Source organism: Cryptomeria japonica, chromosome 10 (assembly GCF_030272615.1).
Source record: "Cryptomeria japonica chromosome 10, Sugi_1.0, whole genome shotgun sequence".
In the NCBI taxonomy this organism is placed as follows: domain Eukaryota; kingdom Viridiplantae; phylum Streptophyta; class Pinopsida; order Cupressales; family Cupressaceae; genus Cryptomeria; species Cryptomeria japonica.
In genome coordinates, this window is record NC_081414.1 from 601462884 (window position 1) to 601489451 (window position 26568).

Here is a 26568-nt window from a genome sequence, read left to right on the forward strand (position 1 = left end):
TTGGCGAAACTAGCAGACAATCATTGTTGAGGCGAATAGAGTAGTCCTTTTGGGAAACCTACTATGAGTTGCGGAGGACGCAATATATTGCCGACAGTACAGAGACCCAACGCAGGGAGGCCATGTTGGCATGGGATGAGTTGGCTACTAGGCTCCAGCAGACAGAGGAGCTCCACAGAGAGCGATTGGCTTAGGCGATGGCCGCATGGGATGAAGAACAAACTGCCTTGGAGACAGTGTTAGCCGGAGAGAGGACGGCTAGGGGTGCCTTGGAGGGACGGTTGGAGGAAGTGCACGAAGACAGGACTATGTTCGAGAACCGACTGGGTAGCGCTTTGGAGCAGGTGGACTAGAAAGATAAGGAAGTCTTGGAGGTAGCATTGATGGTGAAAACAGCGATGGAACGCTAGATGGTTGCGGAGCGGGACCTCATGTTGCGGACTGAGCAGGTCTACAAGTTACGCGCTCGCCTGAGTGCCACACCCTCTCCACTAGGGACGCTTCCTCCACCCCCTTCTCAGTCCCGAGTTTTATGTTGTAATCCTTCCATTTTGCTTTCCAGTCGTCAGGAGACGACCTTGTTTTTTTGGGGGGATGATGTTAGCGGTAATATTGTATGGAATAAAATAGTTAATTAGATAGTACTTTACTTTCATTAGTAATGTAACTGAGGGATGGTAGTTATGGGTGCGACGGATGGCCCTCGCATCCCCTTGGTACCTTTATATACCTCGGAATGTAACTTGTAAAAGAGATGATTATGAATGGAGTAGCATTTCTTATGTTTTATCTGATATCTATGGCATTATTATTCTGCATTGAGTGTTTTATCTGTATGTTCTAAGCTATTCACCCAGAGGGTAAACAATTAATATATGAAAGAATTGAAATGTTATATTGTTAGCTAGCACCCAAGTTTATAATTAAACATAGTAATTAATATATGAAAGAATTTAAATGTTATATTGTTAGCAAGGAACTTAATAAAGGCCTCAATAAACGTTAGTTAAGGCAATAATCATTTCATGACAAAGGTTACATCTCTATTGAAAGAAGTCTCTATTCAAAGAGATGCATCATTGTATTTGGAGATAGGAATATTTAAAGGAGGAAGTAGTGGAGAGTAATGTTGAGAACATAGTTATACTGAGAGGGGGGGAGTGAATCAGTATAACAAATTTTTTCTTTTTCAACTTAATATTATAAGCATATAACTTCATCTCAAAACATATTCATTGCATACTAACATTCACTTGAGATCTAACTTTTATGAACATGAATAGAACACAAGATATATACATGGAAACCCTTATGAGAGGAAACCACGGTAAAATAGCTTCCTTATATATAGAAAACTTCTTTTACAAATTCGTAGGTATCGACCCACTAGAGGCACCAACCCCTCATTCTATTTGTGAGACGCTTTCCCACTAGAGGCACCAACCCCTCATTCTAATTCGCGAGCACTTGCCCACTAGAGGCACCAGTAACAAACTTTTCCTTTTTCAACTTAATATTATAAGCATATAACTTTATCTCAAAACACATTCATTGCATACTAACATTCACATGAGATCCAACTATTATGAACATGAATATAACACAAGATATATATGTGGAAACCCTTATGAGAGGAAACCATGGTAAAATAGCTTCCTTATATATAGAAAACTTCTTTTACAAATTCGTAGGTATCAACCCACTAGAGGCACCAACCGCTCATTCTATTTGTGAGACACTTTCCCACTAGAGGCACCAACCCCTCATTCTAATTTGTGAGCACTTGCCCACTAGAGGCACCAACCCCTCATTCAATTAGAAACACTAACCCCTCATTCAAATTTCGACCTTATTAATGTTGCTTAATCAACAGACGATGGATCAACTTATTCTTCACAAACTATGTTATCAATCTTCCTCCCAAGTAGCTCTTAAAATCTGCTATAAGTCTGCCACAATACCACCTTCACTAATTTGCTATAATGAAGCTCTTTTATGCCACCTTCAAATCTGATATAAATCAGACCACAGTTTTGCCACAATATTGTCACAAATCTCTTCTTTAAAATCTGCTTTTAGACCTGCTATAATATCTCTTATGTCCTTTTAGATCTGTAATAACTTATCATGAGAATTTTATGAACTCCTCAATATACCTTCTTCACAAAGAGAGGTGACCCTTTATATATCTGCAGTATTCTTCAAGGAACTGTTCTCAAAAGTCTGCATATACTATCTTCAATAAATGTGCTTGATAACTCTTAAAGTCTTCTCATTTTCACTTCAAAGGTCTGCTCTGAAATCCACATTGAATTCTTCCTTTATGACTGCTCAACTTCATCTCTATATCTGCATATACTTCATTTTCAAATCTGCCATGTTGTTATGTCCCCGATTTTGGCCTGGGATTGTTTGTGTAGATTTTTGGAGAAATAAGGGAAAAATATTTAATTTAATATTATATAAGTTGTCTCATTATATTCATTTAAAAACATACGTGAGATGACTTTATATTTTATTAAATTAATAAAGTGACTTAAGTATAAAATAAAAATTAATTAAAAGTCACTTGAGAAATAATAAAGTGTACCTACCCGAATCTTCTAGAAGGAATCTTATGATGGGTTATGAAAATAATAAATAGAAGAGGGTAATTCATGGTTGGGCATCATTTGTTTGTTATCTTCTCTTGTATTGACGTTGTGGAGCCAAGGGTTGTCCGCAGATTTGGTCTTAGGGAACGAAACCTCCCTTTGATCTGCATAACTGAGGGGGTGAGAGATCCTCCAAAGGGTTGCCTTGAGAGTGAGGGACACTCAGTCCTTCATATTGAGCTAATTGAGTTTTGGCATCAGCTTTCATGGTGAATGATTTTTGGTAAGGACTTCAGCTCTTGGGCCAATAAGTATCTATGATTGTATCTACACTTTGAGGGAGGCTAGGCGATTCTCTTGGGAGCACATTGGAGGTCAGTTTGAAGAGAGTTGCTGGTCATATTCAAGATCTGAAGTAAAAATCGAACTGCCTAACCCCTAACCACGATTTTTCTCATCTTTCTTCATTGAAGCTTCATATACCAAAATGAAGGACATCGATATTATTGGAGGACACTAGCGATTCTTTTTGAGGCAATTTGGAGTGTTTTGGAGGAGGTATCAATGGTGTCTCAGTCTGAAGCAAATCGTACCAGTCAGCCCCATCTTTCGATTCGCTCATATCTCCTTTATTTGGCATCTAACTTCATCAATAAGGACAGCGCTAGGATTAAGGAGGTAGGGCAATCACTTTAGAGAAAGATTGAAGGTGGTTTGCAGCTGTTAACCATTAATTATCAGACCTACACAGCAGCAGCAGGGGCGACATGGCATGAGGGAAAAATCAGACATTAATGGCTTCAAAGGTCGAAAATATTGCTTGCTTCTCCAAACACAAGTTGGGCGATTTAAATCAGGTTGTTGGCATTGCTATTTACTTGTAATTTCAATTGTATGCAGACCTCCATGGCTGCCATGTGTCTTCAGACTTTTCTGTGTGTTCATTGATAAGCTGCTAGGTTATTTGGCACTTGTTTGACTATTGCAATGAACCCATTGTCCCTTGAATAAAAGGAGTATTAAGGTTGCATCTTATTTGTAGATTGTTCCAAGGTTTCATGCCAACTGTTTGCTTAAATTCCAGTCAGCTGTAGGTGTGTATTTTGGCATTCAAACTCATGTAATAGCATCGGAAAACACAAATACAACTTGCACAATCATCCTTGAGGTTTATATTATTGTTTAGCAGTGGTTTGCAAGACATATCTTGATTATACTTTGTGGAAAATGCTTCAAAACACAGTGTGAAAGTTTGTAACAGTCATATACCTAACTGTTTGACATAATATCCCAAGCTGGAAATCAGAATCTCTTGTCATAATCAGCAGGGGATATTACACATGTATATGCTCTAATTTGTCTTCATAAATCTTCTCTAGAGTGTTCACCAAGTCTTTATAAATCTGCTCTAAATTACTTCGTAACCCTGCCCATTCAAAGCTTTTACAAATCTGTATGTATAATCTCATAGATATGCTGGTGTATATCTTATATATTTATTTATTCTACACCCAGTCATCTCTTATACAATGTTTTCTTTATATCTTCTCAAAGAGGTTGATTCATTTGGGTACATTGCCTTTCATAAACATAACTCTCCAATAATAACAAATCATACCTTTTCAATTTATGATAATCGCAGCCTTTTAAAGTTTGTTTATATTAGTTACAAGTCGCTGATGTATACTGGATATATTAATCTTCAATATAATATCGTTGCATCTTGATATCCTTAATCGCACCCTTCTAGTCAAGCTCTATCTTTATTAAAAATGATCGCTGCCTTTTTGTTTAGTACTAACAAATGTTTTGTCTTTTTTATTATCTAACAAATCCCACTGTTTGGTTCGCTGACTTGTCTTCTAAAATTTGCCTTTTCCAAAGAGGTATAGTTACTGTCTTGTTCATCAAACCGATGCATTTTTCTCCTAGTAAATAACACAGTTTTTGCCTTATTCATCTTCTGTCTCCTTTTTGGCTTTTAGTGCAAACTTTGTTTTTTTCTTTATTTTGTCTTTTATGACTTGTTTCTGTGTTATATGCTGCACCTGTTGCCCTTTACTTTTATTTGTTTGCAAGTATAATTACAGTCTGTACAATGTTTAATCCCATCTCCAAAATTAACAATGTTTGCTTTTACAAATCTTTTATGATCTCTTTATCTATTACATATTCTGCAAGACACTCAGCCGATAAGAAGATCCAATAAAAAGTGCATTGTCTTGTCTTCTAAGAAACTTTCTCCAATCTCTGATCATTATTTCTTTATAAAAGAGACCCCTTGACCTTGCAAAGTCATCTCTTTCTTTGTAGGCCATTTGTAGAGTTCTCTTATAGTAATATTTATACAAATTTGAATATATTATTACCACATTCAGTTGTAATTGCTATTACTGCTATACTTCTTCATGTTCATGGACTTTTCATAGTGACTAATAATTCTGTTTCATTCATCTTACATAGAATACTACCACTTTACAGAAACTGATATACAACCTCCGTGTAATGATGGTCATGCATGATTACTATCTATAATCTGATCACAAGATTTCTCTCCCAAACTTTGACATCAATGACAACTTCCAGATGACTGTATACCCTTGACATCAATGGCAACAATTCCAACAAGTAATGGGTGTGGGGTGTGGAGAAACAAATGAAGAATATATAAGTGAGCTGCTTGAAAAGACAAATCAGATACACTAATATATATATATATATATATACGAACATGAAGATGAACGTGCAGATTTGAAAGAAGTATATAGGGATTTAAAAAGGAATACATATGGAAGTAATTTTCTCAAGTACATTACAAGAAGATGATTTATAAAGAGAAGATTTGTATGTAGAATTGTCAAAGAAGATATGATATGCAGAGTTGATGTTGAAATAAAGAAGAAGATTGTGCAGTCATAGAGGAACACTTTGGGCTAATAATAAATATAGAAGAGAATCTCATAAAGAGATAAAGCAGACTTTGGAGAAGAATCATAAGGTATATTGAAGAAAGGTTGTGAGAAAGAGTGTGACAGATTTATAACAGTTTCAAAGGTGGTATAAAGAAAATCATTGCGAAGAAAATTTTGTGGCAGTCTTATTGTCATTTCATAGCAGATTTGAAGAACAAGTTGAGAGGAAGAAATATAGCATAAGTTGTGAAGAAGAATATAGTCCATCATCCGTTAAAAGGTGGAAATTTGAATGAGGGGTTGGTGCCTCTTGTGGGTTGATACCTACAAATTTTTAAAAGAAGTTTTCTATATATAAGGAAGCTATTTTACTGTGGTTTTCTTCTGTAAGGGTTTCCACATACATATCTTATGTGCTATTTGTGTTCATGTTAGTATGCAATGAATATGTTTTGAGATAAAGTTATTTACTTATAATATTAAGTTGAAAAAGTAAAAGTTTGTTATACTGGTTCACTCCCCCTCTCCCTCCTCTCCCGGTATAACCGTGTTTTAAACAATTGGTATTAGAGCGGGTTCCTTCAAAAAAGTCTAACCACTTGAAGGTAGTCAAGAGAACACTATGGGAAAGAAAAAAAGGTAATAAAGGAAAAAGTGCCAAGAAAGGTATTGTTAACAAAGCACCTAGTACAAGTGTTGAAGGGTAGAAAATGAATGCCATCTTGTGAGTAAAGAAGAGTCAAAACAATTTTATGAGAATAACGACATGAATAATGAAGACGATGAGGAGATCTTTGAGGAAGAGCTCTATTTCACTATTGATGAGGTTCAGAGGCTTCAAGAAAACGTTTCAAAGTATAGATACCTATATCAAGAAGAATGCAGGAAGATCAAATCACTTCAAGAAAGAGAAAAGGAAACCATAAATTTGAAAATTCAAATTGAGGAGGCAAAGAAAATAGAAGAAGAAATGAGGTCACAATTAAAGGTAAAAGAGGAAATTTGTGAACAACTTGAATCTGCGGTAGCTTCTATAAGGAATGAATTAGAGAAAACAACCATCAAAATGAATAAATTTGAGAAAAGCTCCAACATCTTGGAAGATACTATTAATAGCCAAAGATCATCATCTAATAAAACAGGGCTAGATTATGAAGAGAAGTTAAAGAGCTATGCTGATACACTCAAAAGTCCCATCAAAGGATAAAGTAGCAAAGTAGGAGACTCACCTAAGAAACCAAAAGAAGAAGAAGCAGAAAAATATGTTGAAGTCTTGATAAAGCCTATAAAAAATAAAGAAATCAAGAAGAGTCAAGTCGCACAAAATTCACGCTATCCTCTGAAGGACAATATGGATAGGTTCAAAAGGGCACTCCCTCCTAGACATGTTCATATGAACAGGAACAACAGAAAATTCGTTGGTTATTGTTTTGCATGCAAACTCTTTGGTCATAAAGCGATAAATTGCAGAACTCACATAAGGAATTCTACTTGGAACAAGAATAGAAATATCACCAAGGTTATTGATAGAAATTACAACTCTTTTACTCCATTATTGTACAATGTTGAATGCTATAGATGCAATAACTATGGGCACATAGCGAGGCATTGTAGATACGATTTTGTGAAATCACATAAAGAGTACAAGATAAATGACAACATGATGAAACAAAAAGATACATTGGTATGGAGAAAGAAACTAGACCAAGATAATAAGAAGAGTAAAGAGGAATCTAGGATTATGCACTGCACTCCATGCACAAGTGATATCTCCTAGTTCATAAGGAGAAGCAGAATTTCGGGGGGAGTTAAGGATGACAATATCTTTTACCCCTTTGGAGAGAAGAATGAGGTGATCTAGACAAGCAGATATCTTGAAGATAGAAACAAGAAAATTTGAAGAGAGAAATCTACTTATTGTATCAAGGAAGAAAAGTGAATTGGTATCTACATTGGGCAAAGGAAATTGATGGTGGAATGTTGGATGATTGTGCTTATATTCAACTTCACATTAAAGGAGTTCCTATTAATGCATTGATACCTTAGAAGGCAGGGATATATGATGAGCATTCCTTCATCATAAATATCAAGGAGGAGAATTACAACAAAGAGGAAATGATTGCATTGATGTCAAGATAATCATGCAAGGAATCTTCAAATGAGAAGTTAAAGCATAAAAAGAAGAAACCACATGTGCAATAGATCAGCAACAAGGGAAAGGAATGGATTGATATCTACATATACAAGATGATAAAATATTGCATGCTCTTGACCATGCAATGAAGAAATTGAAGACTTTGAAGAACAAAGAATAAGGAGGTATCATTTGAGAGCAAGTGAAGAAAGAAGAAACTGCCATACAAGAACATAGCAAAGAGAAGAAGGGCATTATTTAGTTGTGGCAATTAGAAATCTTGAAGATGAGAAGACTCTCTCAAAGAGATCAAAAGGATGATATTCATCTAGTAGCCATGAATGGAAAAAGGAGAGTTGAAAATACATAAGAAAGTGATGGGATAAGATGCCACCCATACAGTGAAGATAATGCAGATTCTTTTGAACCATAGAGGAAGGATGTCACCCATGCAAAATCAAGATACAAAGGATCAAAAAATAGAGAAAGAGGAGTATTAGAGCAAGGGTGAGCATTAAAGAATCCTTGATAGGGGGAGAAGCATATTCCTATTGGATGTAACTATAAGAATTGATGTTTCTCATGATCCTTTTATGAACAAAAGCTTGATGTTTATCCCTTTGCCATTGATGTCAAAGTGGGAGAGAAATAGAAAGGGGGAGAGCTAGAGAGGAGAAAAAAAATGTTGACATCAATGACAAAGGGGGAGATCGTTGGAAATGTTGTCATTGATGTCAATTACATAAAGAAGACAATGCCATAGACAAGTTTTCATAAATGTCAAATGTTCATAATGCAACAATGATTGATAGATGGAGTAGTTGCCATCATTATCATTGATGTCAAAGATATGAGAGTTATGATGAATCCACATGATGCTTGTTTCATGTTTGGCACCAAAGACCAAGGTAGAGGTTAATATATTATAATGGATAGTGATGAAGACAATTAAAAAAGTGATTAAGGTTTTCACCAAGAAAAGTGGAAAGGAATATAAGGACTGTCATACATTTTAGGATATGTCTGACAAAGCTTGAAAGAATATATGTTTAGAGGAAATAGGCAACAAACTTAACATAGGTAGTTCATACTATACATCCTATGCAAGCATCTAGTGTAAGCACACTAATTGGAGATTTTGAACATGATATCGAAGGTGTTTCCTTAAATACACAAGAAGAATGAATGTTTAAAGGTAGATTCAAAATTTAAGAATGAAGGGAGACTAGATTGATGTTTGCTAAACAATAGCATTCCTTTTTATGCATAAATAAAAGAGGAAATGAAGGAGAACCTTGTGGTAAATCGAGTATACAGAATTGAATAAAAGAATAGACCATGATTATTTTATCGAAGCCCTCATAAACAGCGACTGAGAAGTCGATTTAATCAAAGACTATGGTAAGGTTGTTACAGCAGCGATTGACAGAAAGAACAAGATGGCGGTTTGATAGACAAAGACAAATGTGTGATTCAATAAGACATGAAGCAAACAAGGAAGAGAAATAAATCCTTAAAACAACAATTAAAGAAGGCAATTCGATTGATTAGAAAGACAAGCAATTCACAAGTTGTAGTGCCCACCAACAAACCCCAGGGAAACTTACTACATCTAGGTCCAAAAGAGATAATTTTTTTTTTTTTTGTTTACTAATAAGGTTACATCTAACTCAAACTAGACATTAAGTTAATGATTTAGTTCAATGGTTAGAATACAACACTAAGTGTTTATCTGTTGCTCCCTATATTATATAACTGACACGGATGAAGACATTACAAGGTTACAACGTTTCCCCAGGTTATTGACGCCACTACTAATTCCTACATCATTATGGTTTATGGTCAGCCTATTTAGTTCACCATTATCATATTTTTTCATTCCTATGATTCTAATGATCTAACCTTTACCATAGATACCATAGAGCACAACTACAATGCATGTATTCAATTTAACCTATATCATACGCTTACATAATATGCTACTATTGCTGTCCATTATTCAATGCATCTACCAAGGCATGCTCATTAATCTACATATGCAATTCCACATGTTCATAATGCCATTTATACAACATTAGCTTTATGGCAGCTATAACACAATTGTATAAATTCTCTTTTAGCTTCTATTGATGTCTATTTACTAAGTTCCATAATAGTTTTCAGTCTTAGTGTTGTTTTAGTTCCAAGCATCTAACTACATCCTTAAGAATCTTGTATTTCACATGCTTTACCATTGATAGTATAAGTTCTTCGTTTAATGCGATTGTTCATGTCATTGATCTCATAATTATATGCTAACATCTACTTAGTTTACATCCATATTCATATGAAAATATTGAAGTGCAAGCATTTATTCAATCTATTGCTAAGAAATATCATGAAAAGGAGTAACAACATCCATAATCCATCATATCTACATATCTACTAATTACATTTAACCACCACACAAAGAATCGAATTGCTGATTTAACTATTTGACAAGATACATTTCAATTACAACTAACTATCCTAACCTACATTCTAGTCATATCAATTCATACATGCTCTATAAGTTCAAAATAAGAAATAAACATGATTAACAATTAATATGACACTACTAGCAAGGGTATATCATTTTCTTCTTTCTTTCTGCTTACATTAGATTAACTCATACCATTACCTCTATTTGAATGTACCATCTAAAGTAACTCATAAATACTTATAGGCTCTTTTACATAGTATTGCAATCGTGAGTATTCACTCACTTCTTATACAACATTTTAGATTATTACATGCTTTGAGTTTATTCACCATAAGATGTACAAAACATGAATCTGCTCCAAAGGTTCAAGGCAACATGAAAAAGGCTCCAAATCCATGTACGAAGGCAATACCAAAGAAGAGGAAAAAAGCCCAATGGCAAAAAGCTCCAACCACTCGACCAATGTGGAACCTATAAGAAACCTCCCCCCGAGCTAGGAGATGTCACTAGGTCCCAACTCGCACACTAACCAAGGTTGACGCTTTACAAAGGGATTGACACTAAACAATTTCCATACACATAACCATGCATCAAGCAAACAAGAGAGAACAAGAAATTTCCAGAGGCCGATAAAACATCATGACAAGAATACAAAAGTAAGCAAAGGATTCACATGTACGAGGGAGTGTCATCACACACCATCCAAGAAGGCACTAGCCTATTGCATGCAGAGCCATCTCAACCTTGAGAGAGAGACGAAGGGAGATTAGCTTACCGTCTCCACGGTCTTCCCATGCTCAGCCTAAAACATCCTCCCTAGGATTGAATCATGAGGCACTGATGAGTTTTTTTTTTAATCTTTTAAAATTATCTAACTACCCATACCCATTCATTAATTAGTTATCATTTGATTAAAATATGGTAAACTCCCTTATGCCCAAAAGGTCTAGACTTCGTGCATCCTTACAAGGAACCTTGTAAAAGTTTATCTCTCATGACCCTCGGGTGTAATTAAGGAGCTCACTCCCTCTACATGGATCCGAAACAATAAAACAAGAAGCTCTTACACAAGTAAAAGGAGTCGGTCACAACGCCAACCATGCCAAACCATGACACACACACACATACCCAAAATACTGACAACGACACATGCAGAAGGAGCCTCTCAACCAAAGAAATATAACGAACTCATGATACCACTGCACTAAAACATATCAATATCGTGAGGTCTTCACACTCGCTACCACAAAATCAGCGGTATGGTTATTTCCTCATGGCAAAATCATCACGAGGGCAAGTCGAAATGGGCAAATAAATCTCATGATACACAAGTAAAAGCAAAACTCACATTAACCATTGGTCAAAAAGCAAATGACACAAACGGCCTCCGGATGCAAAACACAAACTTAAAAGATTCTAATTGGGAAAGGTGGACTCAATGGTCAATCCGCAATTACAATGTCATACACACGTGTATAAGTATAAGTTTTACGATGTCCATTATCAATTGATATTATCCAATACATAACAACAATAATAACAATAGGGCCATCGAACTAACCATAGTTGAAAATCTCGGACTCGCCTCGGACTCGGCAAACCAAAAATTTGGACTCGGACTCGGACTCGTGAAAGACTCGTGAAAGACTCGGCAAAAAGAAAAACCGTAGTTTTACAAAAAAACATAAAGAAATTAATGCATTTAGAGAGCATAAGAGCCATAATTGAAACATTACACATGTCACATACTCATAGTTTCAAACTTTCAACTCTAAAATGTATAATACCAAGATTTCTTCAATTCTAATTATGCTGTTATATGGAGCCTAATCAAACTCGGAGGTTAAATTTTCCCTACTTCCATCGGCGCAGTTTCCCCCTATATTTTTCAACGGGGGTTTGAGGGTAGCGCCCCCAAGTTTGGGTCAAGGGGCAGCGCCCCTTCTTGTTCCTTGTCGCGATACAGGGCGGGGTCGAGGGGCAGCGCCCTGCGAGGCCAAAAATACTTTTATTATTTTATAAAGGCGTCGGGTGTTATTTTTCACTCCCTTAGTTATGCCAAATGAAGGCAAAAAAATTTAAAAAAAACTCAATTTTAAAGATTGCATGACTTTTTTTCTGGGTCGCGCGAGTCCATCTGAAAGACTCGCGAGTCCATGCAAAAGACTCGCGCGAGCCCTTGCAAAAGACTCGTGAGTCTTTCAGATGGACTTGCCAGGACTCGCCTCGCAAGTCCTTGGCGAGTCGACTTGTGGCTCCCATGGACTCGCGAGTCCGTGGCGAGTCCACGAGTTTTAAAACTATGGAACTAACGTCGTATTACAATAATACTATTATTAATGTCAATCAAATATCATCTGGCGCAAGTCCTTGGCGAGTCGACTTGTGGCTCCCATGGACTCGCGAGTCCGTGGCGAGTCCACGAGTTTTAAAACTATGGAACTAACGTCGTATTACAATAATACTATTATTAATGTCAATCAAATATCATCTGGTGTATTAGTATTATACTATTATTTTAATATTCAAAAGCTTTTATCTAAATAAAATCCATTAACTCAATGTTATCAAATATATATATATATATATATATATATATATTATCTTGAATACTTATCAATTAACATATATATTATTATTATTTTTTTTGTTGTTTAAAAAACATTTTAAATAAAATATTTTACAACTTTAATTAAATAAAATATATTTAAAAACAATAAAATACATTTTAACAAAAAATAAAATAAACTACTTTTATTATTATTATTTTTTTGTTTTAAAAAAAAATTAAAACAAATTAATTTTTTTTTTCTTGGGGGGTGCTGGCTGCACCCCCTCCCCTCTCTCTACCACGTAGTGGTGGTGGTGTTGTCCAGCACTCCCACCACGTGGTAGGAGGTGCTGCCCAGCACCCCCCACTACGTGGTGAGTGGTGCTGGCAGCACCAGGCCACCACGTGGCCCTTTTTTTTATTTAATTTTTTTTTTTTTTTAATACAAAGATTTCTGTGAAGAATCTTTCCCATAAACAATTTTGGTAAAATAACAACAGAGAAACAAGGTGAAATAACAACAGATTTCTGGGAAGGAATTGGGGGTTTCAACAACAACCAAGAATGGAGAAAATAGATTCTCAATTCCAAGATTTCTTAGCTGGGAGGAGCAGTAGAGGTTTTGTTCCATTCTAATTTTGATATCAAAGTTTTTTCATTCCAACCAGCAAATCCATTTCCCAGATTGAGAATTTTAAAAATAAGTTTTACCCAGCAAAATTGAAACAACAACTACAATTTCTTGCAAGTAAAACCCATGGAAACAAAAACCAGATTTTAAAACCATAGAATGCAAACAACTTGGGCATCCAAGGGGGAGAAATGGAGATTTCACTCTCTAAACTTCATTTCCAGCTCATAAGAGAAAAGAGAAAAACAAGGTGTAAATCCCTACCTCTTATTGGGCAAATGGTGAGGAGGAAATCTGGGCAGCAACAATTCCACAATCAGCAAGCCAACTACAATTCTTCAATCTCCCCCAATTTTTCCAGCAATCTTCTTCTTTTCCAAAACCACCAAAATTTTCAAAGACCAGTGTAGAGAATGAAAAAAAAATCTCCAAAATAAAAACCCTAGCTCTCTTTTTCTCAAAAGAGAAAGAAAAGAATGGAGAATAAAATATTCAAATTCTCAAATCCTCATTATATGGGATTTAAAAAAATAAAAATAAAAATCCTCTATTCTCTCATGAATTTATTTTATATAACTTTCAAAATAAAAGACTGGATATTTAAAATATAGAAAAGTATAACAAACAAAATATTATAAACTATTCCTCTTTTTCTTTTGTCCTTCCAATTACGTTATTATATATATATATATATATAAAATCCATATACTGATTTAAAATCAAACAACTAGTTTAATTAAATAATTGACTTCTCAATTTCCAATCGCATAAAGTCAACTCCAATATTAAATAAATAATGTAATTAAGTAATCAAGACAAGCGAATAATTAGAAATTAAAATCGCTAAATGACCATAAAGTCAATAACGCGAAAATAGCAAATAATTAAAACAGATAGATAGCTGATTGGTGCCCATTTGACAAAGATAGGATATAGAGGTTAGCGTTGGTGCCCATTTGATCGTTAAATTTTATTATTTTTAGGATCACAAAATTACTAATGAGGCTGTAAGTAGTATCAGACAAACACTCAACACAGTCAACAGATGCCAGAATTTAAATACACTAAATAATAATAAATCAGTCACTTCTCAAGCAACTCAAATAAAATAACTGAATGATCAACCAACTATGCCACATATACTCACAAGTCATGACGACGATGGCGACATGGCGAACTTGCCAAGACTGATAACAAGGACTTGACGCCAAACCTAGACCTAGTGTGCGGGAAGGGAACTGGCGACATCTCCGAACCACATATTGCCATTGGGAAGAGGCATGCTCGCACCTGTCAAGCCAGGGGAGCTCGCACCTGTTGCCCGGGAGGAATGAATGCCTTAGTACCTACAACCCTGCAACCACAAAACGATATATATATATATATATATATATATATATATATATATATATATATATATATATATATATATATATATAACAGACAAGTGGAGGAATGTCGCAATGGCACATCCAGCTTGCAATGAGTGATGTGATGTTGATTCCCCCACGCATACAGTCAAACAATGGTCATACAATGAGCAATGCATCTCACGTAAATCAAAACCGGGGTTAGTATGTCCATCTCATCATAAGCAATAATCAGTAAAATCTATCTATCCACACATCGAGAAGACATAAATACATGTAGCAATGAAACATCATCATGATATCTAATCACATAAAATCGCAACGAAGCATGAGCACAAATCCATAATATCCAAAATCACGAAACATACAATATCTATCGATGATCATCGATGAAGCACATATAAAAGCCAAAATACATCTGTGCATCATGTGAATCCAAACAAGTCTACCAAATCCATCGCACAAAATAAATGTCCAATCGAGTCTATCAAAATGGAAGAAGAGTCTACTCAAGTGTGGGCATTACACAAGTCTACAGAAAGCAGTGATAGAGTATTTACAAATCAAATAAAGTCATTGAAATTCATAATGTAGAAAAGGTGATTCTATTTGAGATATATTAAGTGAAGTAGTCAAAGTTAAAGGCAACAATGATACGCGAATAAGGAGAGCAATGCCTTTAATATAGAAGGAGATGCGACTACGTTCCATGACTATAATACCGAGCAGTGGAAGTTAAGTAATAAACAAAAAACAAACAGCAATTAGAAGTGGTGGTTTGTTTTATCAAATGATAAGCAGCCATCTCAGATATGTTCAGATTTGTTTGATCATGGACTGTGACTGAAGTTATAATATGTAGCGTCTAGGTTTATAATTAATATATGAAAGAATTGAAATGTTATATTGTTAGCAAGGAACGTAATAAAGGCCTTGATAAACATTAGTTAAGGCAATAATCATTTCATGACAAAGGTTGCATCTCTACGGAAAGAGGTCTCTATTCAAAGAGATGCATCATTGTATTTGGAGATAGGAATATATAAAGGAGGAAGTAGTCGAGAGTAATGGGTTTGGGGTGTGGAGAAGCAAATGAAGAATACAAGTGAGTTGCTTGAAAAGGCAAATCAGATACACTAGCATATATATATATGAACATGAGCGTGCAGATTTGAAAGAAGTATATAGAGATTTAATAAGGAATACATATGGAGGTAATTTTGTCAAGTACATTACAAGAAGATCATTTATAAAGAGAAGATTTGTATGTAGAATTGTCAAAGAAGATATGATATGCAGATCTGATGTTGAAATAAAGGAGATTATGCAGTCATAGAGGAACACTTTGGGCTAATATAGAAGAGAATCTCATAAAGAGATAAAGAAGACTTTGGAGAAGCATCATAAGGGATATTGAAGAAAGGTGGTGAGAAATAGTGTGACAGATTTATAACAGTTTGAAAGGTGGTATAAAGTACTTCATTGTGAAGAAAAATTGTGGCAGTCTTATTGTCATTTCATAGAAGATTTGAAGAACAAGTTGGGAGGAAGAAACATAGCATAAGTTGTGAAGTACATGTTGGAAATATTGCATCATAGGATGCATGAAATAATAGTTTGATAGGTTTGTTATTGTTTGTTGAATAGGTTATTGTATTAGTGGTACGAATATATTGAGTTGTTAGAACAACTCAATATATTTATGTAATTTGTTTTGGGAGTTTCCTATAATTCAAGAGATTAAAATCCTGTATATATGTAATGTAATTGAGTGGAATAAGATGAAGCAACATGGTATTGTTCATGTTTAATTTTTGCAGCTTTTGCCTTTCTTTGCCTATGCAAGTGATTTGTGGATCATGGAAGACTAGAAGTGAGTAAAATTTCTCACATTGAGAGTATAGATAAAGTATTGGAGTTGAGAGTGGGAAGGAGTCTCTATTGGAGACTTGTTGGTGTACGTTTTATCATATACCGAACATTAGAATAAAGTACCCAAAGATGATTTATCCTCTCTTGAACAAAATCACTGCGTATGCTAAGATTGCTAGAAGATCATATGGCGATTCCACGGTTTCTTTTGTCAAGTCTTGACGTGTGGATGGGCGTTGTGATTTGCTGGTAATACACAAAGGGACTTACATTTGAACAAATTGTCAACAACTTTGGAACTTAGATGGATTTGTCAATTAAAGCTCTCTCTCTTTCTTTCTTTTTGGGATTTTCGGGGTTTAAGACTTTCAAAAAAAGGACAAAGGGATAAGGGTTAAGAAACCTACTCTAATCCTATGAATTCCAGAGACGGTATTGATTTGGTGAACTCAATAAACCACACTTTGTTCCGCCTCACTTAAGACAACTTACACAAAGTGGATGCAATCTTCAAGGAATGTGCTTATGATTAGAAGTTTAAGCATACACAAAATGAAAGCTTAGACTAACTTTGCATAGTGAATGAAAATCATCCATTCACCAAAAGTATGAGCAAAGATACACCATAAACCAATACTTATCAGATCTTTCATTCATCTAACAACGTAAAATAAATTCTAACTAATGTGTTGAAGAAATTGAAAACCTTGCTTAATCACTCAAACAATAGGGATTACAAAGCCTTAAGAGAAAGCACACATGTAATATATTATCTGAAAAATGACCTTCATGCAACAATATTTCAAAAACCTCACACTCTCCAAATGAGAGGAGGCAACCTTATATAGGAGTCCAAAATTATGAATTGCCGAGATTGAACAGCGATCAAGGGATCAGATTAAAAGTTGAAAACCCTAATTAGGGTTTCCCTAAACTCTAACAGTTAAAATGAATAGAAAGGAGACAAGTGGCACAACTGCTATTCTCACTGAGGTGAGTGTCCAGTTTCCTTTTCTGTAGATTCATTGTATTTGGACACAAGATGCCGCACCTCCTCCATGGTGACACTTGGCAAGTTGCCAATTTGGAATTCAACCATGTCTACGTCATCAACACATGTGGCGAGAATGCTCTCCTAGTCAGCTGCCTGTGCTAAGAAATTCTCATCAATACGAATGAAACTCGAAATCCTGATGAGATCTTCCTTGAGAATTGGCCCTGAAACTTTGAAGAAGTTTCCTTGAACTTTGGCCCACAAATTCTTTGCACGCAGATGCTTCTCTCGCACCTCATCCTGCTGTAATATCTCAGCTGCCACAAAGAAGACCTTGTCTTGAATATTTCTGATGGTTTTTCCAATCTTTGAACACTTAGCCTCAGATTTTCTCAAAGATTCAACCCTTGTAATCAAAGCAAAGTACCAAGTGCTGAAATCATATATGTCACCGGGCTAGATGACTTTTCTGTCTATGAGATCCTGTTGAGAAAGTCTTCTGATTATTTTCATATATGGAATTATTCTACTTTGAATATCCTCAATATCTTCCCAAGCTTCAACTATGTCTTGAATTCTGCTCAATAAGGAAGATGTGGAGTCGTGTGCCCATACCAAGTTTTCAATGAGTATGTCAGCACTCTTTGAAGCATCAGAAGTCCATCCTTTGGCTTCTCTGAAAGTCATCTTCATGTCCTCGTAATTCTTTAATGATTCTTGTAGAAGAGGTATGGGCGGAGCAACAAGTACCTCCTCCCGATCAATGGGTTTTGTCAGATGTTGGACATATCTCTTCCATTGCTCATTCTCAACTTCAACCTTCTTTCTTTTTTCCTTTTCCTTATTCAGTCTTGCCTTGAGGGCGTTGCAAGAATCATCAAAGTCTTGGACCTCTTGGGCTTGGGTAGGCTTTCCCAAGTTCATGGTAGTGATCTCATACTCTTCAGGAGTGATATCATCCTGAGTTTTACTTGCCTTTGGAACTGCTACTTGAACAGTCCTGAACCCTGCACTATTTCTCTGAATTAGAGAAAATATCTTGGCTGGCTTGGGCGGTTTTACTTTGTTGGACTTATCTAATTCAGCCAAGAGAGCACCTGTGTTATCTACTTGGTGCACTCTCTCGGGAACCTTAGCCTTTATTCTTTTTCTCAACCAATCTGGAATGGTTGATTGCTCCATGCCACTCTCATCGAATTTATCTTCAGTTCCCTTGGGACCAATTTGGAATGGTTGATTGCTCCATGCCACTCTCATCAAATTTATCTTCACCTCTCTTGGGCGTAGTGACAATGCCATCAAGGAAATCTTTCAAAGGCTCAGGTTCTTCAACTTCTACAGTCCTGGCAGAATTTGGCTCTTGAGCTGGTTCTTCCATTATCTCTTCAATTGAAGGAGAAGGAACTCTTTCCTCATTATCTCCTATATCAGTATTCATCTCTTGTTCATTAGGTGTAGTCTTGACTAGAGCAGTGGATGCAGCACTTAAGGTCGAATGACCTTCATCTGATTTATACCTTCTACTTGCATCTCCAACTATTTTCTTTCCTTTACCCCCCATAGAATTTTTAGTGGGATCTTTCCTTTTCCTGGACCCAACACTTGATGAAACGCCATGGTTTGAAGACATTCATTCATTCGTTCCCATGAGATCATATGTGAGATTGACACTTTTTGATCTAAGACCCTTTGTCTTCTCCGTTGCCCACCATTTCGAATACTCAATCACTGGTCTCATGAGATCGCTCAAATCAGACCTCTCTGAATCTAACCAATCAACCAAGGCAAGGGGCTCATTTCTCAATTTATCAAAGTGAGGCTGCTCAAATTCAGGATCATCCTCAAGCTGATCTGCTACTCGAAATACTTTTGATACTCTAATCAAATTCAGGGGAAGTCTGGACCACAATCTCCTTCTAATTTTGAAGCTATCAGCTGCATTAGCCTAGTAGTCTTCAAGATCAGGTCTATGCTCGAACATCTCTCCATCAACCTTTTTAATCCGGTAAAAAGGGTCAAAATGCCTTCTGGCCTTATACTGAAAGAATGGGTACCAAGAAAGCTCCTTTTCAACACTAGTGGCAGCTTGTGTTGATGAACATGTTTCCAATCCATTTCCAATATGAAGGGGAAAAGACGCTCCTGTCTTCTATTTCCCTCTCTGAACAATCATAAAACTTTTAAGCTACCTGATAACTTCAAGTAACACTACTCTGTTGGTGGGATACATGGGGTAACTTGTAAGGAGGTCCGAAGAATCCTTGAATTCTCAGATAAGTAAATCTAGGGTATTGGATGTACCAATGCCCGAATCTGCTAACCAAATATTTAGACTCTTGAGAGAGCCTCCGATGAAGACCATCTTGGAGCGTCCTGGTAATGTGCATCAAGAATGCATCGTTGACTCTCTTAAAGTGAAGCTTTTCCTCCAAGTGCAGCTGTGTGTAGCAAACATAAACAACAAATTGATTCTCCTTATTCCCCACTTCTCCTCTACAGGTGAGTCCTCTATATCTGTAAGTTCGAGCAAGAGAGTACACCAAATAAGAACTCATATAAAATGTCCTGTTGTCTTCCAAGTTCTTCAGTTGGTCATCAAGATTATTACTTATAATCTTTGCCCAATCAATCATCTTCATCTCGGTAGTTATTTCATTGATGAAGTAGGACATCCAAGGCTCAAATGGCACGCCTTGTGGACTACCCATGACTCTGTTCAACAAAACTATCATGTCTCCAATATCCTCTTTGAAGTAGGCTCTCACAAGATCCTTTGGTAACTTAGAAGCACCCTTCCTTGGCTTATCCAACCATGAATGGTTGATATTGGCCTCATATTCTTCAACATTATCTTGATACAACTGTGTTGCTTCCTCCTTGGTCATGTAAACAGGGTTATGATATACAGAGATGCGGAAAGCTTCTCTGATAAAAACCTCACTAATGTTTGCCAAGACTCTCCCGTCAGGTGCTATGATCTCTCGGTTTATAGGATTGTAGTGTTTAGAGCATTCCACCACCAACTCAATACACTGTACCGCTGGAAGGAAACCAACAACTTGTACAATTCCATTTCTCATCATCTTTTTGGCAGTTGTTGTAGGCATCAGGTTGTCCAGGCCATACATTCGCTTCTTGAATTCCCTCAAGTTGATATGTCCCAGGTTAGTGTCTCCGACCAGCTTCCACTTGGACTTCATCTTAGATTCCGGAGGGGAATCTTTATCCACCTGAATCTTCATCATGGCTGTGAGATGGTCCAAAATCTGCAAAACAATCAAACCAACTTAAGTTAAAATCTATACTCTTAAACGTAGTTTGTAAATTTGGTGGCTAAGTAATCTGTGGTTTTCATTTTCTTTTCAACACTTAGCCACAAAAAAAAAAAATTGGGATTTTCCACACTTGATTACTCTGAGAATTTAAAGAAAACCCTTGAAAATCACGGCATTTAGGAAATTTAAGGTCTGATTTTCACTTCAAAATCAGATTTTGAAAACACGAAGTCCAAGAAACTCCATTCAATCTTGTTTTGAAGGGCAGAAAATAAGAAAGAGAAGAAGATGAATCTATGGAATTTACTCTTTCTTCTCAGAACAAAACCATGTTAAAACCTTGATATTCTGCCCACAAAATGAACTTTCACCTTCGAAGAATGAGAAAAGAAGCTGTCAAGAACACAACTTTCAGATGTTATACTCAGAAAATCAGTGAGTTTTGCCTTCCAATCAGTCATAAATTGTCAAAATTTGAGTATAACTTGGTGAACGGGAGGTTGAAAACTCAGGCTTATATTTAAAACTTCCTCAAAACACCTTTAATCTGCAAAAAGCACTTCAAAATAAACTTCACCGTGCAAAAGAACTCTCAAACTTGCTCTCATTATGCTCAGAACTTCGAGCTTCATATGTAAAAATGAGAGAATGAATGAAGTATATGTATAAGAGTTCGAATTTCATATTTGGAAACACAAAGGATCTTCAAAATTTGTTTCTAATTCACTCTTCATTCATCGAACTTGGACACTCAGTCTTTAATCTTTCAAAGAAAGTTTCCAAATCGGACCTTAGTGATCTGTCATCCCTTTGGCAAGTTTGATCTTTCAATTTTCAGTTCAAGATGAAAGTTTCTAAATCCATTTTCAGTTGTAGTTCGAACTTGATCTTCAATATTCTCTTTCTAAAACTTTCCAAATCTATCATAGTTCGAACTTGGGAATCAAATCTTGATGACATCACCTTGGAATATTCCTTTGTTTCAAACTTAGCAAGTTTTCTCTCTTGGGCGGACTTTATTAGTTTCATTCTCTTTTTACTTGAGGTAGGGTGGACTTTGTTGAGAGTGTGCACCACTTGCTGTCTCTCTGGGGCGGAGTTCATTGAAGTCATGCACCTTGGTTTGAAGGAGGGCAGACTTGATAGATGTCACGCACCTCATGTTTGCTGCTTCTCTTGCCTCTTGGGCAGACTTAGACACATTCATGCCCCTCATACCCTCTCTTTCTACCATCTTCAAGGCGGAGTTAGGCACCACTTGTTTGTTGTCTTCCTAAACCTTTGGGCGGACTTGGTTGCACCAGCATATGGAGGGCGGACTTCATTTATCTCATAACCAAGCTTACCCACACCTAGGCGGACTTGGTGGATGTTGGGAACCCAGGGTAGGTGGACTTCATTAAGCTCTTGCACTTCACACTCAACCAAGGGCGGAGTTCAACTCACTTAGGAACCTTTCATCTGCAGCATAGGGCAGACTTTACCTTGCATTGGACCCTTCAACTTTCTTCCTAAGGCGGACTTTGTTTGATTCATGCACCCTCATCTTTGGCAAACTTCATCTCTTTTAGGAGCTTCTTCATCATCCACAGGGCAGGCTTAGTCAAACATAGGCACCGAGTGATATGCCTTAGGGTGGACTTCATGAGATTTAGGCACCATGGGATCAAACGCTAAAATCTTGATAACTTTTTCAATTCCTGTCAGATCATCTTGAAATTTGAAAACCACACTTCATCCATCCATTGAATTCCTCAAGATCCCTAAAATTTAGGAAGTTGGCTTTTTGGGTCAAAACTTGGATTTTGGAGGAAATTCTTCATGCATCTTGGTGCCGATAGTGCAAACCCTAGATCCCCTTTCCAGAAATAGAAAAAGAAAGCATCCCTAAAAAATAGGAAAAACTTTCCAAAAATAGCCATTTCGGGGATAATGCTTAAAGTGTCAAAAACGAAAATTCCTAAAAAATAGGAAAAAGCACAAAAGCAAACTTTCCAAAAATAGAAAGTTGTCCAAATTAACCCAATTCAATTGCAATCTTCATCCTTCGTCTTTTCTAGGCACTTTGACGGTGTCTAGACTCTGTTCTAACTTGGTTTGCACAAACTGACTTACAACTTCAAAACTCAAACCATTCAAAACTGACAAAGCTTGGCAATACCGATGCAGGAAGGTCACAATGCTCTAACAAAACCCTAGAAAGTAGGAAAAAAAGGGAGGGTCCCCATTATCAATGGGGTGATGTGTGAAAAGGTCACAACAAGACTACATTTGATGGAAAAGATCAAATGCGCATGGAATATCTCTGAAAAGGCGTGCTAAGGTTATGATGATTTGCGGTTAAGACAAGCTGATTGGAGGAAACCAGAAAATGACGATTAACTCATTGCAAGCACAACATAGAGTTGGTTCTTTTGAGGGATGCGCATTTCAAAACGTGAGGATGAAGTAGCGCCTACAATGAAAGTAGATGTTAAATATTTTTTGCAAATTAGTGTATGAGGTTTGGCAGTGATCTCCGTGCTACCGTGCCAAGTTGGAAATCAAAGGAAAGACAACAAATATATATTGTTTCTTTGTTTTATGCAAGTTATGCACAAATTTCATAGTGGGAGTAGTGATCTATGTGATGATCTTTGTGTGATTTCAGTTCAAACGGCCTGCGGATTGTCTAAGGTACACATTTTGTTAAATGTTAATGAAGATTATAAGAGATTCTAACAACAAATTTCAGATGTGAAGGTTTTGAATTAGATATTTGTTTTTCAAAATTGGAGTCCCAATTATTTTTATCCTTTTTGTAGAGTTAGTTTAGATTGTTGATGCAAACAAATTAATAAAAACATTATTTTAATTGTAATTGGATGCATTCTCTCTTGTACGTGCCATCCATTTTGTGGGGGTGATTATAAAATTGAGCTTCGTGGTCAAATATTTTCTTTTGATGGAGAAAAATAACATATAAATAGAAAAATTTGAAGGTTTAGAATTCCACACATGGCAAATCAAGTTATTGTTTATCCTTGTTGAAAAGGATCTATGGGATATAGTAAGTGGAGCAACAACAAGGCCAATTGATGTTGATGAAAGTGCAAAGTGGATTGTGAAAGATCAAAGAGCAATAGCTTTGATTGGTCTTGCACTTTCAGATGCATATCTCCACCACATTGACTTATTGAAGACCTCAAATGAAGTGTGGGATAATTTGAATACTTTTTTTGGATTAAAAGTATCAAGTGCAAAGATGGGTATAAAGTAGAAATTGTTTGGGCTGAAAATGATGGAAGGTGACAACTTTGTTCAACATATTAGTAAGTTTTGCTCTCTATTGAAACAACTAGCTGGGATAGATGCTAAAGTAGATGATGATGATTCAAAAGGTATTTGTTAAATAGCATGCCTTCTAGTCATGGAAACATTGTTTTCACATTAAACAAAGTAGATGCTACCCTAGATGAAATAATATCTACTTTGATTGATGGAGCTAAGAAAATTGATTCAACTATAGAGGAAACCACAATGTATGGAAAAAATAGGCCTAACCATTCCTCCAAATATAGTTCTTCTACATCAAAGGGAAATCGTTTCTTCAAGAATAGAATTTTGTGCTACTATTGCTAGAAGGAGGGACAAATTGTTATTAATTGCATTCAACGTGCCAAGGATCTCCTTGATGGCAAGTTAAATGCATATAAGGCATTGGTTGTAGATGATGATGAAGAATGCCTAGCATGAGGTGGCTACTGAAGACCCTCCACACAAAGATAGGTAAGAGGAATATGTTTTCTAAATCAAATCTACTGGAGGATGGAGGTATAGGAGGCTGAAGGACATTCAACGACCTCTTGTCAGTCACTAGCGACGGGGTTGTGAAATTGCATTAGTGACAAAACTATTTGTGCCAAAATGACTAAAGCCAAGATCAGTTTCCAAGTGGCAATGACAGTTGTCTCATATCATTTATGATCAGAGTGGCAATGATCTATAATGGTGGCTCCATACACAACAAGGGCTTGGTATTCAAGCTTTTGATGTTTGTGAGTGGATGTCTTTGTCCCCAATCACAAGAGTTGGTGTAATGATTGGATGTGTGTGTCCCCAATCATAATTGTTGTGAGCAAAAGTGTATGTCCCTATTCATGACCTTGTTTTTGGATAGATACATTTGTCCCTATCCAAACTTAATGTAAGACCTTGGATAGATGTGTTAGTCCCTATCCTTGGTTCTGTGGGTAGATGTGTTTGTCCCTATCCTTGGATGAAAGCAGTAAGCATGGTGAGGCTAGTTCTACCACTGCTTGTCATGAGTAGATGTGTACGCCCCTACTCATACTTTATGATGATCTACTGAAAATGGTCATCAAGTATTGTTGGTCTAGTTATCCCCATTTGGAGAATGATGCAATATTGGGGGGGGGGGGGGGGTGGTGTTGGAAATATTGCATCATAGGATGCATAAAATAGTAGTTTGGTAGTTTTGTTATTGTTTGTTGAATAGGTTATTGTATTAGTGGTACACATATTTGTTTTGGGAGTTTCCTATAATTTTGGAGATTAAACTCCTATATATATGTAATGTATTTGAGTGGAATAAGATGAAGCAACACGGTATTGTTTGTATTTAATTTTTGCAGCTTCTGCCTTTCTCTGCGCATATTTCTTATAGAACATGATCATCCATAATCCGTTAAAAGGTGGAAATTTGAATGAGGGGTTGGTGCCTCTAGTGGGTTGATACCTACAAATTTGTAAAAGAAGTTTTGTGTAAGGAAGCTATTTTACCATGGTTTTCTGCCGTAAGGGTTTCCACGCATATATCTTATGTTCTATGTGTGTTCATAATGGTTAGATCTCATGTGAATGTTAGTATGCAATGAATATGTTTTGAGATAAAGTTCTTTGCTAATAATATTAAGTTGAAAGAGAAAAGTTTGTTTATATTGATTCAACCCCCCCGCCCCCTCAATATAATTGTGTTCTCAACAATTTGTTCATGCCGTCAATGGTGGTCTTTCCATCATCAAATCATGTTATGATTGAAATCATAAATAGTATTCAATTCTTTTAACCGTATAAAATTTTGGATTGTCTTTATTAGTCATCATCAACTTGGGCAATCACTAAGAGCCTATACAGCGATACAAATTCTTGTGACCTTCATTACATTGTACAAGCCACAACCATACACTTGCATGGAAACCATCTAAAATTCTAGTGTTGGGGTAAAGACATCTTATATGTTCAAAAAATCAATTGCTATCTTTTTCACATTTTGGTTCTAGTGATCTAAAGCTTAAATAGTTTCAAATAGTTTTGAATTTCAAGACTGAATAGAAAATGTTTTAAAATCTTGATGTGCCATTTTAAAACTTCTAGAAAATTTAGATTTTGTCAAGCATTTGTTGAGTCATAGTATAGATGAGTACATAATTTCTCAAATTGTTGTGTATGATTACATGCTTTCTAGGGGGCCTTTAGTAAATTAGATATGCTTGCACAATTTATTGTTTGTTTATTGGGTTTCAATATACTATATTTCTTAATAGAAAATTTCACAATTTGATACTATTTCTCATTTCATATTTGTTGATTTCTAGTGTGTTTCTTCTTCTTGCAGATTATGTGAATTCTACATATTTTGTCCTATCAAATTAAATGTTTAATCAAATTTTCTCTTTTTGTATGTCCTACAGGGACATCGGCAGGAGTAGGTTTTGCTATTCCATCTGACATAGTCCTTAAAATTATACCTCAGTTGATCCAATCTGGAAAGG

General features: G+C 36.1%; 1 protein-coding gene across 2 annotated transcripts in view; it reads left to right on the top strand.

The window, feature by feature from the left end:
- The window catches only part of LOC131028447 (protease Do-like 8, chloroplastic), a 186560-nt gene that overhangs the window by 72208 nt on the left and 87784 nt on the right, over positions 1-26568 (top strand). For both annotated transcript variants that reach the window (XM_057958701.2, XM_057958702.2), the window contains exon 10: positions 26488-26567. In XM_057958701.2, the coding sequence (XP_057814684.2) occupies positions 26488-26567 (80 nt within the window). The remainder of the gene's footprint in view (positions 1-26487; position 26568) is intronic.